We start from the raw sequence: 17452 nt of genomic DNA, 5'->3' as shown, positions 1-17452 counted from the left end.
CATCCGCAACGGCCTCTGTCGAGCTCGCACAGAGCCCTGGCCCACCCTGTGCAGAGGACTCTGCCTGCTGCTACGCTGCCTTTCCCACCCACGGATGTGCAGCGGTTCCGGCAAGGTGGGTGGATGCTGTGAGGCCGGTTCAGCTGGGTGAATTCACTGTAAGTGTATGAAACGTCCCAGGTGCCCCGTGGCCAGCTGAGATGACCAGGCCAGCAAGTAGTCACCAGCGGTCGGTATTTCTGTGAGTAGCCCTCAGGCCCAGATGTAGTGTATCCATCTGGCTAGGGCCATGTGGCCTACAGAAGAAGGATGGGCTAGTGATCAGAGCACTAGTCCGAGACTCAAGAGACCTGGCTTCAATTCCCTGCTCTGCCACAGACCCCCTGTATGACCTTGGACAAGTCACGTAGCCCCAGATCCTCAAAGGTATTTAGGTTCCTAACGTCCAATGACATCCTCGTAGGCCTTAGTGTGTCTTTCCCCCCTTCAGTTCTCCATCTGTAAAATGGGGATAACAGTACTTTCCTAGCTATGGAGTGCTTGTGAGGATACATACGGTAAGCTATTACAATAATGGCGGTGAAGTATAAAAAATAGCTAGACTGACTTCTCTTATATTATGTGTAATGGGACACCCATGCTGCTAGGTAGACCCTGCAAGAATTTCATTTGAAGATGTGAGTTGAAAGCTGCTGGTCATACTGCAGTGAACCCCGGTTTCTATTATCATTCACTGTGTGTTCCTGCTTTATAATTTCATTTCCTCTTGTGGGAGGAAGGGGGAAGGCATGAACTGTTCTAAATAACCACTGCACATGTCCAACCAGGCTGACTGGATTCGCCATGTGAGAATGTGGGGGGTGGGGGTGAATGTTGTAGCAGATGGTGCAGAGGGAAATTATTCTGTCGACATGGAACACTTCGTGTTTCTGTTCCTTTAACCACATTTAATTGATGTGAGCCCATTCTTTGTGACGGCTTGGTATTTTAATCCCATCTTTCAGATGACACCAACCAATTGTAGTGCAGATGGAAAAATACCTATTATCTGAGCGAGTCAATTCCTCTTGAAGGAAAGGATATGATCTCCTGGTAGAGGCCCTACTTGATAGTAAACTGATACTAAGCTTGATTTTAATGCAAAAACTTAATTAGGACATTCTTTTTTATTAGTGCAGCAACAACAACCATAATGTTAAATGACTTTTCACCTGAAAAGGACTCTCACAAGTCATGTCCTGTGTCTCTTACCCCTGGAAGCAGCCTGTCTGATTCATAACTACCTACACGACTAAGATTTGGTAAGACGACAGCCCGTGTTATTAACCAGTACATATAATGGCTACATGGGTGCACATCACACAACAAAATGGGCCTCGGAGCTATTTTATTGTGCAAGGCTGGTATTCATAAAATGTTTCTGAACATACATGACATCATGGCAAATAGAATAATCTTTATGACTTTTTAGTGGTTGTTGGGGAAGAAAATAACAGCCCTTCCCAAGGCCCAGTGATAAGTGCGGGACCAACTTTTAGATTGATTCAAAAGAAATGACAGAATTCTTCCTGAATGAGAATAAAAGTCATTCATATGCAATAACACGCAGCGCAGAAATAATATGCATTGCAAGGCGATGATGGGTTGCAGAGAGGCCATGACTGTGACAGGATTATAAGTGCAAAAATATATTTGGTCCCTGCCTCTGAACTGAAAACTGTTCCCTAGAATTGCCCCTTCGTGGCTCTATCGTGAAGAGCCTGAAGGGTTTGTGAGGCACCACAAATGGGGCTGAAAATGTCTACCCAGTGCTGCAGTAGTGTGGCTCCATGGCCATTTTGATAGCTGCAAATAGTCAGTCCATAAGTATTAGCCGCGGTAGCTCACAGGTGTGTAGCTATGTGCCTGCGGAACGAAAGACTCTTCTCCTAATGCAACTGCAAGAGGGTAGTCCTACGGGTACGGTGGCAGCCTGCACGCTGAATGTTCTAGCATCTCTGGATACTACATTTCAGCTGTAATGTAGCATTTCTTTAGAGCCTGGATATGTTTTGCCCTACATGCAGTGCAAGGGAGCAAAGAGGCATAAGGGGAATCCTTGCCTGGCCTCCCCGCTTTGCCAGTCTGCCTATGAATAGGGCAGTTCTATGGGGTTAAAGCAGGGAAGGGGTAGAAACTTGCCTCCAGCCCCCCACTTGCACCCCATGCACCAGCCAGTGAAGCTGATCTTACACAGAGTGGGAAGTAATCTGCTACTGGCATGGGCCTGGAAGACTTAATTTACCAGCTGAAGCCAGGAGAGAAGCAGGGAAGAAACTGTAGCTCTGACAGTCACAACTCTTATTCTATGCTAGGCAGAAAGTGACAGTCTCACCCTTCATTTTTGGCAATAATTGGCTGCTGGGAAAGAGATGCTATTTGATGTTGCTGCATCAAATAATATTCTAGCCAATAAGCTAAAACATAGACAATCTGCTGTTGTTTACTGGGATGAGTTTCTTATCTAGCATTATACCGAATTTGTCTTTCAGTGTCTTTTCCACCTCCTCATCCGTCAGAGTCATGGCTTCCATCAGATCCATGTTCTCATTGTAATTGTATTTTACCTTGGTGAGCGTCCACCCAATTAAAGCCCAAAGCCCATCAGTGGTCTGGAGGCTGCAGACAGACTTCGTTACGAACAGGGAATCTGGAGATGTCTGGAGATACACACTCTGAGGCCTGAAAACTTCTATCTCACATGGCTCAAGGGTAAACAGGTACACTTTCCTCCGTGCATTTTTTTCCAGATTGTCAGAATTCGAGCAGCTTTGGTTGGGATTGTATTGCTTCCTTTTGATTTTTTCAAGGTACCAGATCCCATTGTCTTCCACGAAGCAAAAGATGCCAGGAACCTGAGGCTGCTCTTTCCCAGAAATCAGCTCCATTGGCTGCCACATTTGATACATCATTCCAAAGCCGCCATCCACTATGTATGCTTTGCCATCAAGGACCACTTTTAGCAGAAGGTGAGTAATGTGATGATTATATGCATTTTTTTCTGGGCTGTAAACTTTTGCTCCTAAAATGGTGGTGTCATATCCCAGTGTTTTCAGCACCCAAGATAAAAGGTGGTTGTTTTCCATGCACCAGCCACCACGCTTCTTCCTCACTATTTTGTCATAAACTGATTCTAAGTCTAATGCGATGGTTTCCCCACAGTGGATGCTGAGGTTTTCAAAAGGAACGGCCCTGATGTGGTGCTGGAAGATCCCAGTCAAGGTCTCCAAATCCAGGTTTTCACAGGAGCCTTTATAAGAAATTCTGGTGAAATATTCCGTGATGTTCATGTTGCCTGTAAGGTGAGTAAAAACACAATTGTGAGAGTCTTATACGCTTGGATGAGTGTCGCCACCAGTCATAGGAGCAGGACCCCCTTCATACCCTGACTGTTTAAATCGAGTGAGCCTCTTGCAGAAGACAAGGTGTTGAGTTTGTTTGTTTTATAGTTGTGCACAATGGCTCCATGTGTTCTGGGCACTCTACACACACTTTTTAAGAGTGACTTCCTGCTCAGAAGACCTTACCGTCTAAATAGACCAGTCAGACAAATTGTTCCCATTTTTCAGGCAGGGTGTTGAGTCTGGGAGACGACTGTGGCCCAGATTATCAAAGGTAGTTAGGTGCCTAACTCAGTGGGAGTTAGGTCCTAAATACCTGTGAGGATCTGGGTTTAAAGGACTCACTCAAGGTCATAATAGGAACCAGAAACCAAACTCAGCACTCCTGAGCCCCAATCCAGTTCTTCTAAGCCAACCTCCTAAGCACTGCTTGGTTGAACATTTCCTGTGCTATTCATGCTGGTTGGCACAGGGCACCCATCCCACTGTCTTCTGCTCATAGGACTGACACGAACGAGAAACTGATTAGTGCTCCTGGCGCCGTGGGCTTTCAGCGATTCTGGCAGCTCCATAAATCCCCCCTCCTTATCAGCGGTGAATGGGAGGGGCTTGTTCTCTCACCATTATCCCTGGTGGCTTAGCTCCCCACTCCGCACCTCGCTGGTCTCAATGAGGAGGTAGGAGCAGGAGGGAGACGCTCCCTTTCCAAAAGAAGGAAATCAAGGCCCGTGCACCAGCTCCACAGTGGGCTTTTCCCCTCCCATGACATAATGTGAGATACAGCAGGGAGGATGGGTTGTCTTCCCACAATCTTCAGAGGCAACCAGCAGGTCCTGTTCCTGGAAGTCATTCATCGTGGATGGGCAAGTAGATCTACAACCCTCTAACCTGACAGCAGCAGGACCTGGCTCTCTCCGGCTGCACTGTTGCTCCTATCACACTGCCTCTTTAGAAACTCTGAGCAGGAGCCCAGAATGCACTGGGGTTGGGGGTATGCACCACGCTCAGCTCAGTGCACTCTGTGCTCTCCCAAACTCCGGTTTATAAAGGGCAGTATGGCAGCAGTGAGACCAGGAGATAGGTTCTGCTTCCCCGGGGGAAAGAAAGACAAGCCAGCCAGTGACAGATGAAGATCAAATCAAGGCGTCCAGGCCAGCTGGCTGTTCTCTGAGTATAACGTGGGGAAGGAGGTGGCGAGAGACCACTCCTTAAGATCACAGCTCATGGTAAGTAATGCAAGGGGGAAGCCAGGACCTGGTGGGGAAAAGCCAGGGGATTGGTGGTGCTTTTTCATCTGGGAAGGGGGCAGGGATTTTTATATGGACAAATAGGCTGATATTTATACCCAGCGGATCAAAGAGCTGGAACCACCCAACATCAGCCTGCTCCGAGGATGAGATTCAGAATGACTGGTCAGAGTGCAGATGATTGATCCGAGAGGCCCCAAACATTCTCATGTGTCTTCTGTGCCTGAGGATAAAGGTGTCCAAAGAGCAATAGATAAAAGTCCCATTGTGTTGCTCTCTAAGTAGCACGTACTCCTTGGTTGACGTGATTTTGCATTTAAAATTTACTGCACTTAGGATATAAGAAGTATTCAGTCTGGACAAAGTTAAGTTATCAGTGTGCAGTATTGAAAAAAAACACACACACAAAAAAACCCTATCATATAAAAGAAATGGGGAAAATACCCTAAATATAAAATAACACTGCCCCCAATTAGGACAATATGCAAGAAAGGTCAGACATGTTCCCAACTTGTGCTATTCAGAATGCACGGGAATGTAAATTGTAGCTATCCCAGCATTGTCAACTCCAAGGGTTCAAACATCAGGCCCCTCAAAAAGCACAAGATTGACTTAAAATCATGAGATTTAAAAAATAATAAATGTGGGTTCTTTTTATTTACTGTCTGAAACTGGAGCATTTAGGGGTCACATTTTCAAGCTTTTCACAGCAACTATGAGGGCTAGAAAAAAAATGTTTCTAACTGAGATTTGAGGTTGTCAAGTAATAATCTGATTCCAGTTTTGAAAGCTTTAAGAAAACTATCAAATATCACAAGAGCTGGCAACAGGCTCCATCTTCACTTCCTTTTGTTTCTTTTTTGGTAGAAGTAAAGACAATATTTTAAATAATTTTTTCCACTTTAAGGAAAATCTTACTGTGTTGTTGCTGCTCTAATTTTAAATGTATTGGAAGTATGTTGGCTTTGAAAACAAAATAAGATTTATTATTGCTTACCACTATCAGAACCAGGCATGAAGTGTCTGAATTTGTCTCTCTGTCCATCTGTCATGATTATTTCTGGATCACCTTTCACACTGGCAACTGAACCAAGCCAGATGATGTGAATATGTATTCTGGCTGAGACTGATAATTGAAAGAATATGGCAGTAAGTCTGTTACACTGACTCAAGAGAAGTCAAGTCTGAAATTGTCTGAATATTCCCTCTCAGCTCTGATACATAGCCATTTTCTGCAACGTTTGTTCCTAGGACAGATTTGAAAGCACATTTATGACCAAATCAGCCACAAAGATTCTGGGTTTAAAAAGTATCTTACCTGTAAAAACAGTTCAACCAAGTGTATCAGTTTTCACTGTTCTGTTTCTTTAGGCACTAAACTGTCTGACCTTGTTTTCAGTCCTTTATGCAGTGAAGTTGGGAACAGACAACAGTTCTCCAGCTTCTCTTGAGAGAAACGCCTTCTTTCCTCACGTCACTTTCACTCTCCTCTGTAACTGATTGTCAGAGCTAGAGGAGGGTGGAGCTAAGGTGTAGTGAGCCAGCACATTTTAGTTGTACTGAAGTGATGAGGCTCTGAACGCTACTCGTTAGAACACACACTGCTTTGTCTTGTCCAGTAGCTAAATCCACTGCTTGGTTGGGTAGGGAAAAGGCAGCAGGGTTATTCTTTGTTTTAAAAACATTATAATATCGAAGATGGTACTTTTTTCAGGATATTAGACAGCTCAATGTTGTTCGGGCACGTAGGGCCAAAATCTCATGCCAGTTGACCTGAGAAGATTTCCACTATTTGGTATGTCACAAGAATGACAAGATTCTAGCACTGTTGAGTGGAAACACAAACCATAGTGCTGGTTGGGCAGCAAAGCCGAATTCTAGTATTGTAGCCCTGTGCCTAATTTGTTATCCATTGTCTCCGCTACATTTCCTTGTGCATTTCAGTAGATTTTGTAGAGTGTAAATTCTTTGAGGCAGGGACTGTGTCGTCTTGGACGTTTGAACTATGTCGAGCATTACGGGACCCTGACCATGACTGGGGGCTCTGAATGCTACTGCTATATCAGAATTAAAAAATAACTACTGCTGTGTACAATTCCCCCGTCACTTGAGTATAATCCATATTGCTTTCTGCCTACAGATTAGTGTGCATTTTCCAAGCTTAAATCTCATTTTCCTCCCAAGCTTCAATTATTTGTAGGTTCTTTTGTATTAATTCTCTGTCCTCAGAGACAAACTAATTTAGTATCACCAACACATTCCACTAAACGGCTGATTACTTGGTATAATTAGTGGGGATAATAAATAAGTTCAGACACAGAACTGCACAACCTGTCCCCCATCTCAATACTTGGCTCTTTATCATGGTCGTCTGGGGATGATCTTTCACCCCCACGTGACTGTGCTCAGGTCCAAGCCAGGTTATCATCAAAGGAACAGGTGGCCTGACATAGGCAGACATCCCCCGGGAAGCTCCATGTTTGTAAATAAAGATCATTGTCCCGATTGCAATACTTAACAGGTTTCATTGTCCAGGTTAGATCCTGCCCTACTTACAGTGTCAGGACCCAGTGTTTTACAGCAGAGGAAGCCAAAACCACAGGCAGCAGTGCACTCTAAGCACTCTTCTACTTTTTAAATCTCGCTAGTAATTTCCCCCTTTGGGGCTTTTAGTAAAGGGGGGGGAACTGATAGCACTGACAGTGTAAATACTGCCAGTCAGACACCTAAAAGAATCCATTTCCCACAATGCAGCCTGTAACTGCTTCCTCCATGCAAAATATTCTTGATTTCAGGGGATTGTTCTGCCCACTCCTCAGACATTTCCCCTTCGATCCCTGTCCTCTCCTTGAGCCTTATCCAAAGCCTAGTGAAGGTAGTGGATCTTTCCACTGATTTCAATGGGCATTGGATCATGCCCTGAAAAAACCCTGCTTCCCAGTGATCTTCCGACGCAGAAGGAAAGGCTGGGCACAGCTCTCATCAGCAGCTTCCCTTCAGTCAGCTACAAAGTGTCCTTAGGGAGTAGCGCAAGGTGCTTGATCCATCCCAAGGTCATCGGTGAGCTCAGAAATGGATGCAGGAGCTGTATGCCGACTCCTCCTATGGCAGGTGGTGGCAGCTCTGTCCCTCTCTCTAGTGGTGGCGAGGCCTGAGATTGCTGAGCTTGCTGCAGCAATGTCTTACAGAGGTAGGTCTTATGCAAAGAACCAGGGGGCCCAGGTTTGAGCCGACAGCTAATGGCCCAGCTGGGGACATGTCGTTACACCAACGTTGTCAATAGGTGGCCCACGGGCCAAATCTGGACTGCCAGATGCTGTTGAATGGACCCCAAAATCTTTGTATTTACTTATTACCATTATTGTTATTATTTTATTATTATTATTATTTTCTCTGGCATCTGGACCTTCACTACACCTTGACCAAGAAATTTGGACCTTGACAAAAAAAAATGGACTCTCCCTGTGTTACACAGTATAAGTATCATTGACTCACTGCTCTGAAGTACAGAGAATGCCCCCTGGTTCCTCACTAAGGATGATCACAGAGTGCAGTCCTGCATTCCTTGAATACCTGAAACGTCTATTGCCATCAGAGGCAGTTTTGGGTGGATGAGGGATGGATGATTAAGTCTGTGGCAGTCCCCATGTGGACATTAGGATTCAGGCACCGATCTTAAACAGGGTGCTATTTTAACCCCTCGGAGAAGTTAAAAATGACAGCAAGTACCCATGGCTCAGCACAGAAGGATACAGCTAGAGTCCAAAGCGGTCTGAGTTCATTCAGACTTTGTCACTGCCACATGTGTTACGGTGCAGGTTGTCTCAGCCCAAGATCCAGGTAGAGTGCTCTCCTGCCTGGGTCTTCAAACTAATGTGCAGTTTGGGGGAAGTAAAGAACAATCACTATTTTTAACAACCTGGCATTATAGCGACCATTAAATTGTTCTATACGTTGATCTTTAAAATTGTCTTTGTGCATGAAATAGCACAGCTCTAGCTATTTATACAAATACATTCAATAAATGGGCAATTGCAGATTTTTGCTACATTAAATCTCCAATTTCTCTTATTGGGGATACGCAGGTGATCTGGATGTTTCCCTGACCGCAGAGAACTCTCTATTAACGAAAGTCTCCTGTATTTCAAGCTGAATAAACATGTTGTTCGCAATGCAGTCACATTAACCGGGTCTGATTGTGAACATTCATTAGAATTCTTAAGAATTTGCAAGCCTGTTTTCAACAAATTATAGGGTTGGTCACATTATTACATCCATCAGCATTTTAATTCATTCTCTTGCCTATTTTAATAATCTAATTCTGAATACTGAGTGTTTAAAAGGCTCTCTAGCAGCAAAAATATTCTTCTATTGCTGCTGGTACCACCGTGAAATCTTAATGGTCACTAGATGTCACTATAATTTTACTTCATCTTCAGACCTACCAAACTGATGAAATCCTCTTGCAATCTGATAGGCTTATGTTAAAGACCTTTTAAAAAAACAATTATTAGTGATCAGAAAACTATTCCAGTTCTATCCGAATATAAAGTTTATAGGAAAGAAAATATAGTGTTGTTGTAGCCAGGATGGTCCCAGCATCTTAGGGAGAAGGGAGATATCTTTTATTGGACCAACTTCTGCTGGTGAAACAGACAAGCTTTCAAGCTACACAGAGCTCTTCTTCAGGTCTGGGAAAGTCGCTCAGACTTAAATACTTGCCTTTTGTTGAGCCATTATCAATATTTTTAGGCTGAGTTGATGTGCAAGGAAATATCTGGGTTTTTTTAAAAAGAGCCTTAATGGGAAACTTGGTAGCTCAGATTTTGAATGTGTCAATTACTTCAGACCCAGAATGTTACTGGATACAATTTGCTTTTTTCTAACCCAGATATAACCCACGTGAGTACTTACTGTTTTGATCTTCAGTGTTCCTATGCCCTTCAAGGTTACCTATTGTACCTTGGACTTGTGCTGTAAAAAGAAGAAACTATTTGCATTTGAAAAGACCTCTGCTCAAGTAGAAAGTTCAAGAGACTAAATTGCTGTGTCACTTTCGACCACGTGTACTTCGTCTCTTATTTTTTGTTTAAACTTGACTTGTTTTTAAATCAGAAAACGTAATTCCAGGAAAGTATTCCTGTGTGAGTGGATTAGGAAACACAAATTCATCTTCTGTTTCCTGAATGTAATCTATTGAATTTTTAAAGAAAATGGATTTACAGATTAGTTATGGCTCCATTTCATGCATGAATATCTGTAAACGGGGAGACACGGTAATATTACCTCACCCGCCGTGTCTCTCTCATATCCTGAAACCATCACAGCTACAACCACACTGCAAATATCTGTATACCGTAAGGCACTGATCTCAAGAACGTGGTGAATACATACTGCATAAAGCCAACCCTGACTCCTTTTCTTTACAGAGTTAATTCAGAGGGCGGTGTCTGAACACTAAATCACACTGCCTCTCAAATGCTCCAGGGAGCTAGTCAAATAGTATTCCCGTGTCGTCGTTAGCAGCAGTGGTCAGACACAAGGTTTGTGGGGCTGTGTCAGAGTTGGGGGGGACAATCCTTGAGCCACCGGCAGATACAAAAGGGGAGAATACAGAGAGAGCGACCCGCCAGGGTGCCCATGGTGTGCAGACTTGTGGGCCGAAACAAAGCTGGGTGGGCAACCACCCCCCACCAGCGGTGATTTCTGTGAATGAAGAATGAGTGGACCCCACAAGCAGGACCTGGATGATTACCTAGTGACAGAGGGAGCCCCACTGTGCCTAACTGGTGGATTGGGATGGGCTGAGGAGAGCCCAAAAGGCTAGGTAGCCCTTTTACCCAAGAGGTAGAAAAGGTCAGGTGTGGATTTATTCTCATATGAGCCTGAAGAAAAATGGAATCCTAAGCCATAGTTTAGTGGTATTCAGTTGCTGAACCAAACTATAATATTCATGGATCCTGGCAGAACCCACCAAGGAGTATTTAATAAACAAATGGTGGCCTTCCATATGCAATTTCCCAGTATAAGGGACAAAGAAAAAGACTTGGATGAGAGACTAATTGTAGATGGTAACTAATCCCCATGCACACTGATTCAGTCAGCAAATGCAGGGGTGGCATGTAGGGGATTACATTTGATCAAAAAATGTGATTTCATTTATTTGTATTTAGCAACGGCAACATAGATGTATTATTAAGGAATAGTTGATAGACGATTTAATACTGAAATTGAACCAAAGACTGACATTTTATAGGCGATCTTCGAGAGGTACAAATTAGTGCCTTGTTCCCTTTCTGGTGATTAGCTTTTAGGTTTATGCTGCCTAGAATCCTTATCTATTTGGAAAGAGAAATAAATTGTGCAAAAGGAGGACAGCCAGATAGCCTTCTTTCATCCTTGAAAATAGCCCAGCTGCAAAGCTCGAAGGGAAGACACTTATCCTCCATTTCATCCCTCTGTTTTTCCCACCTTTTTTAAGTGTTATGGATTCCAATCATTTAGAATCTAAAGGGATTGTTACTTTCTTATGATCAGAATGTTGCATTAGTAAACTGGTACGATATGGAATATGTGGCAACCACACAGTCAATGTCTATTGTAGACCATTGAAAATCAGGCAATTAAATGTTATCATTTAAATCTGCATCTCTGCTAAGCCTGCCAAGCGGGGTAGGAATTACTGTGAATTGGGTTGTGTGTGTGTATGTGTGAGCGCGAAATGGGCTTGTGTCCTCTGGGGACATAACTGAGATCGGGCAGCACTCCAAAACACTTCACCTAGACTAGTGAGTAGCCACCCAATCCAGTCACCACCAGTCTAGACCACAGCTAAACCAATCTACCCTAGAATTGAAAGACTGGGTTTAATGGCAAACCACCCCGAGTCAGCTAGCCCACCAGGGTGTTCAAATACGCTATTCAAAGCTGGTGAAATGATGTCAGAATCCCTACACTGGGTCAGCTCTTAAACAGATGGGCATCTGCTGATCTCCAGTGACTGTACAGCTACTCCTGTTTCAGAAGCTGCCCCATTGTGTTTACTCTCTCTGGGTCAAAGGGTTGCTTAGTTAATATGTTTCCAGTAATTGTACCTGTCATTTTCCTGCCTGCCAGTGATTAGTAATGTTGATTCACGTTATTGGTTTTGATCATCGTTTTCCTTTGGAGGTAACAACATGTGCTCTTGAGATTAGGGTGCTAATTTAAAACAGGCACGTTTACACGTTCACTCTCATAATAATGCTTATGTTTATATGCACTGGCAGCATCCAAATCTTGCCACTTCATCCTCTGTAATTTCCTCAAAAAGCTGAACTTTTCTTTTTGGCCCAGATCCTACAAGGTATTTAGGCACCTAACTCTCATTGAAATCCCTACAGCTCAGACGCTCATCCAGTCGGTCATTATCTCATGTCTTGATTACTGTAATTCTCCCCTCTAGCTTCTTGTTTCCCACACGACACTTCTCACTCCCTTAAAATCACAGCTGCTCAGATCAGGGCCGTATTACCCATAGGCACAATAGGCACAGTGCCTAGGGCCTACGAAACTTTCAGGGCCTACGAAAAAAATGTATATATAATTTTTTATTTTTATTTTAAAAACTATTTATTAATAGCTTAAAATCAAATTAGTTATTTCGGTCGGGGAGGCCTACGAAGGCAAGTGGGCCTAGGGCCTACAAAGGCAAGTGGGCCTAGGGCCTATGAAGGTCTTAAAACGGCCCTGGCTCAGATCACCTGCTTTGCCCATGATTGAATCACTCCTCTAGCTCCCTGCATCTTCCATTCTCTGGCATTGTGTGAACAGTATCTAGGCCTGGACACAAAGACGGACAATAACATCTCTGTGGAAATCATGCAGTACTGAATGACAACAGCAACTAAGTCCAGGCCTCCTCCCTCCCTCAGTGTTCACTAGGCAAACAACTCCCCTTACTGTGGCTTTGGACAATGGAGAACTCTGCAAAATACCAGGAGGCCAAGACAATGGTCAGGTTTCAGCAGAACTGCGTTAGCACAAGTCGGTTTATTAGACAAAGCCACGTCTCAGGTGATGCCGAACCAGAGGAAAACCTACATAGGTTCTTCTCTTCCGGCCATCACTGAGGCATCTGAGCGTGGCCCCTATTTTCCAAAAAGCAGTTCAGCCATCGTATAAAGGGCAAGGCTCAGCCCCATTCAACATCCTCCAGCTGCTTCTGAGCAATTTTCTTAGCCTGAGCTTGCAATCTGGTCATCAGAAAGGGGTCCGGTCATTCACATGCAGCCTAAGCGATATTCTTCCAGTAATAAACCTACTTTTTTCGGTGGTGGCTCACTTAATTCTGTTGACAGTTGAAGTAATGGTTGTGCAAAGGATAAACCCAATGGCTTAACAAATTTAAAACATCTTACAGTGCAGCTCCAAGGGCAAGACACCATTTCAGGGCATTAAATCACCTGTCTTCAGCAGCCATGAAGCACAGCTGGACTCTGTATCTCTCCTTCCCCAGTGTGGAATCTCTCACCCTGCAACTTGGCTCTTGTGAATGGCACTAGGAAATCCACTGAGCCTGCTCAGAGAGCTTGCCCCAGGCAACTTACCTGGACATGAGCTGAAGCTACCATATTTGGATCTGGATTCCAAAAACTCCAAAAGTCAAGGGTGTCTGGCTCTGAGGTTTTGAGTCAGACCATTCTAAAAATAAAACAGCCTGTTAAAATTCTTATCCAGACTTGCACCCTCAATTCTGACGCCTTCAAAATTCAGTAGTGCTTGGATCTGGATACTGGGATTTGGCCCAGGAATCCTTTTCCAGCTGTCTGATTATCAATCTGCTACGAAAGGAATTAAAGGCGCTTCAGTTCAAAGTTTGTTGCCTTCCCGACATTCGCCCCAGGGAAATCAGAAACTTCTGTTGTCAGGGATGCAGAGGTTAGTGCAAAGGGTGCTGACTCTCCATGACTGACCCCAGGAAAAATTGGTGAACCAGATAAGAGCTGTAAAAGGAGCCAAGCAAAGCAAGAAACAATACCTTATGATTAAGAATCCTAACTCCCAACATGTATTTCCCTCTAATGCCTCATGAATGGGAGAGACAAGGTGGGTGAGGTAATATCTTGTCTTAGACCCAATTTCTGTGTGTGAAAGAGATGAGCTTTCCAGCTCTTCTTCAGGCCTGTGTAAGCTCAAAAGTTTGTCTCTTTGGTCCAATAAAGTTGGTCTGTTACAAGATACAACTTCACTCATTTTGTCTACCTAATATCCTGGGACCAACACAGCTCCGTCAGTTTCTATTGATCTCTGTTAGCTGAAGGACTGGTAACTCCAGTAAACGGAAGCCCAGTAGACCCTTTCTTCTGTTCCCAAAGCTAATTACCAGCTGCTGCCAGTAGGACAAAACTTTCAACTGGAATGTCCACAAAGGGTTATGTTCTTCTAAACCAGCTCTCCAGTGAACAGGTTGATTTCAAAGGGAGTTAGGTACCTAAATACCTTTGAGGACCTGGGCCCACAATCTGCTACAGGCACTAATGGGATCTGAGGCTAAGCACTTGAACTTGCTTTAGGCGGACTTTTTGATGCAAAGCAGTACATATCGGCTATTTTTCATTCGTGTTCGTTTAAAGTGAGTTATTCCACTTGTCCACCTATATTAATCCCAACACTTCAGATGCCCTTGTACATTACATTATGATACCTGCATTGTTTTGTTTGTTGTAGTGTCGTTGTAACTATCTTGGTTCCAGGAAGTTGGTCCAATAAAAGATATTATCTCACTTTCAATCTTCATATTTGTGATTCAGTATACACTGGCTTTATGATTTGTATTCTGTCTGGATGGTCTTTCTATTTAGCTACAAAGCTGCCATTCGAATTTATTCTGTTTCCTTGAGATCAAACTCCTTTCCTCTGATAGCTGAGCAAAGAAAATTGAGAGATTTAAACTTCCTTTGAATTTTGTTGCTCGGTTGGAGGGGAACTTACCCTCTCTTTATAAATTGTGACACAGAATTGCCTTCACTGTAAGTTTACACCATTCCGGCAAATTGAACTCCACTTAATGTGTAGGGTCAAATGTGCAGATGAACTAGAAGATAATGTTGTTGAATAAGTATTAGTGATACTATTATCAGTTGCTATTGTTCCAAACATTTCCTTCCTTAGGATGGTATTTTCAAAAGCATTAACTCTAATATTAATCTAACTCTGCTGCCATTGAAATCCATCGGAGTTTTAACACTGACTTCAATGGTAAAGCATATTTGGGTCAATTCATTTGAAAATCTCACCATGGTGGCATACTGTGACATTAAGAACAGTCCCAGGGCAGAAGCCTAGGGGCACCCAAATATCTGGTAATGAATTGCAGCTGGCTTAACTAATTCATGTGTACCCCAATTCTTCAATGTCATGGAATGTATCCAATAAGTGTCATGCAAGGAGTCAATGAAAAGCTAATGACTCACCGGTTGTCAATATCATCGTGTAATGTAGATGCAAGCACCTGATGCAAAGTTATGGACATAAACTGAAATTATCAGTCTTAAAATGTGTTTGCCAGCCAAGCAGGAGTTACCCCACCTTAGACAAAAGAATGTAGTTTCCCCACCGGGGAGTTACTTCCAAAGTACTTTGAAAGACAATGAGAATGTATTTACATATCACATAAACAGACCCATCAAGCTAACAAGGGGTGAAGGCAAATGTCACACTGTCACAGAGGGGAAGGAGATTGACAATCACATGTCTAATGTTCAATCATTTGCATTTTAGCAGACAACCCGAGCAGGAAAGACACAGCAGAGCACTCCCTTCAAGACAGACTCCATGTTGCCTACCTAACAGCTGGAGATAGACTTTTGTCGGAAGGTCTCCTTCAGAAGAATCCTCTCCAAAGAATCAATTGACTCTAAAATAGAGGGCTATAGAACCCCAAGTTATCTATCTTTTGCCTAAGAAGACAAAGGTACCAGCCTTTTGACTTTGGAGGATTAGATCCTGACCCAGGAGCTCGGTCAGCCATATTGATGGAAACATTTGGTGAGGATTTTACTTTGAACCAAGTCTAGCTTGTTAATTTTTAGTTACTAGAAAGCGTTTTTCTTTATTTCTCTTGTAACCATTTCCAACTTTAATTCCTATATTTGTATTCACCTAAAACCTCCCTCTTTGGAATGAAAATAAACTTGTTTTTAGACAGCTACAGTAGCAAAGATTTAAGGCACTTAAGGATTATGGGGTCAGAGGTGACAACTCTTCACCGGTCTGGATTGCACCTCAGAACATAACACACATCACAGCAACGCTATTTCATTTAATGAAGGATCCTACGGTAACCCCCATAAATCGGTAGACTCACCCTGTTCGGACCAAATTAAGACCTGGTGCAAGTGGGCATAACTCCCCGAATGTCACTAGCTCCATGTGCACAGCTCAAAAAAATTAAGAAGAAAAACCACAAAGACTAAATTTCAGACATTTGGGGGGAAAGAAGAATCAAAGCAGATCATCTCCTGCTTTCTGGCTCTTTGCATTGCCCAGGCATTGCCACGCAGTCGGCAATATGCCCTAATGGGCTGCTTAGGGAAATCCCCATGAGGCATAAAGTCAGTATAGCCAGCTCTATGCCAGCTGCTTCTGCCCCCTCCTGCAGAGCAGGCATGTGTGGGGTGGGGTGGGCTGACCAGATGTCCCGATTTTATAGGGACAGTCCTGATATTCAGAGCTTTGAACCGGTTCTAAAGTCTACCTGAACCAGCCTCTGGATTGAACGCAGTCTGAGCAGATACCAGGATGTGCTCCTTATCTCGCCGAGGAGAACATTTTACTGGAGTGGAGCCAGGAGTTCAAGCAGGGGAAATAGTCGGGATGGCGTAACTTGTAATGACTCCTGGCCTGAGTGTAATGCACTGGAGTACTGAGAAATCATAGTAATGTATTTAGTTTTAAAGCAAAATAAATTTCTCCGTTTTTTACAGAGCCATTGGGTTGAGGGTGGATAAGCAGCAGAAAGAATGACAAAGCACTGATTCTTGTCTCACTTATCCTCATGCAGCTGCAGAGCAAGGAGGAACTCTACTGAAGCCAATGGAGTTACGCCAGCGTAAGTCAGAGGCGGATCTGGCCCTAGATAGCATCTAGAGGATGCAGGCATTTTATCACTGTCTATAAGTATAATTTATTTAATTAGTTGATGATGGTAAAGCACTTTGAAGATGACAAGTGCTGGATAAGTGCCAAGTATTGTTATTTATTATTAGTTGTCAGTGATCACAGGTTTTGAGCTCCTTTCAAACTTTTCTTTTCAAAACTCTGCACTCCTTCCCTCCCCCTCCTGTCCCTGTCCCCCCCACGAGAACTCCTCCTTCTCAGAATGTGACACCAGCTTTATACAAATGTACTGGTCCATTCTGTTGAGCAGAGGACCAAACCCATGATGGATGGTTGCAGTTGCGTCACACCTTCCATTTGGTTACATTGCTTGGAATAGTACTAAAACATTTTTCATCAAGATAGTTTTTCTCTCTCTTTTACATTTTTTTAAAGCTAAGTGACTAAACCGAGTTAAATAATATGTGAAACCTTGGATCCTTTTCACGTATTGGAGACTATTCTTATTGAGTTTTACTGAGGGGGGGTAGCGCATTTGTTTTTTTAAGAGCCAAGGATAAAATGTTCAAAAATGCCTAAGTAACGTAGGCGCCTACAGGCTTGTCTGCATGAGAAAGTCACACTGGTTGAACGAAAGGTAAGGTGTGATTTTGAACCAGTTTAGTTAGCATCCCTGTTTGAATGAGTGATTTCTTTCTGTTTAGCTTAAAGTAAATTAGGAATCAG

General features: G+C 43.4%; 1 protein-coding gene across 2 annotated transcripts; it reads right to left on the bottom strand.

Annotated features, from left to right (window-relative positions):
* Positions 1-1245: 1245 nt before the first annotated feature.
* Positions 1246-6064, bottom strand: LOC137147652 (arylamine N-acetyltransferase, pineal gland isozyme NAT-3-like). 2 transcript variants are annotated; one of them, XM_067539957.1, is made up of 2 exons: positions 5946-6064; positions 1246-3334 (listed from the first exon to the last, which is right to left on the bottom strand). In XM_067539957.1, exon 2 carries the CDS (start codon positions 3327-3329, stop codon positions 2457-2459), a length of 873 nt encoding a protein of 290 aa, XP_067396058.1. In that variant the 5' UTR covers positions 3330-3334; positions 5946-6064; the 3' UTR covers positions 1246-2456. The 2 variants fall into 2 exon arrangements, with proteins under 2 accessions (XP_067396058.1, XP_067396057.1); XM_067539956.1 differs by lacking the exon at positions 5946-6064 and adding an exon at positions 5625-5677.
* Between the last annotated feature and the right edge of the window lie 11388 nt (positions 6065-17452).

The sequence above is a fragment of the Emydura macquarii genome, unplaced genomic scaffold, assembly GCF_026122565.2.
Source record: "Emydura macquarii macquarii isolate MOO-44397 ecotype Brisbane River unplaced genomic scaffold, CSIRO-AGI_Emac_v2 contig_561, whole genome shotgun sequence".
NCBI classification, from domain to species: Eukaryota; Metazoa; Chordata; order Testudines; family Chelidae; genus Emydura; species Emydura macquarii.
This window is presented reverse-complemented; position numbering and strand designations above follow the sequence as displayed.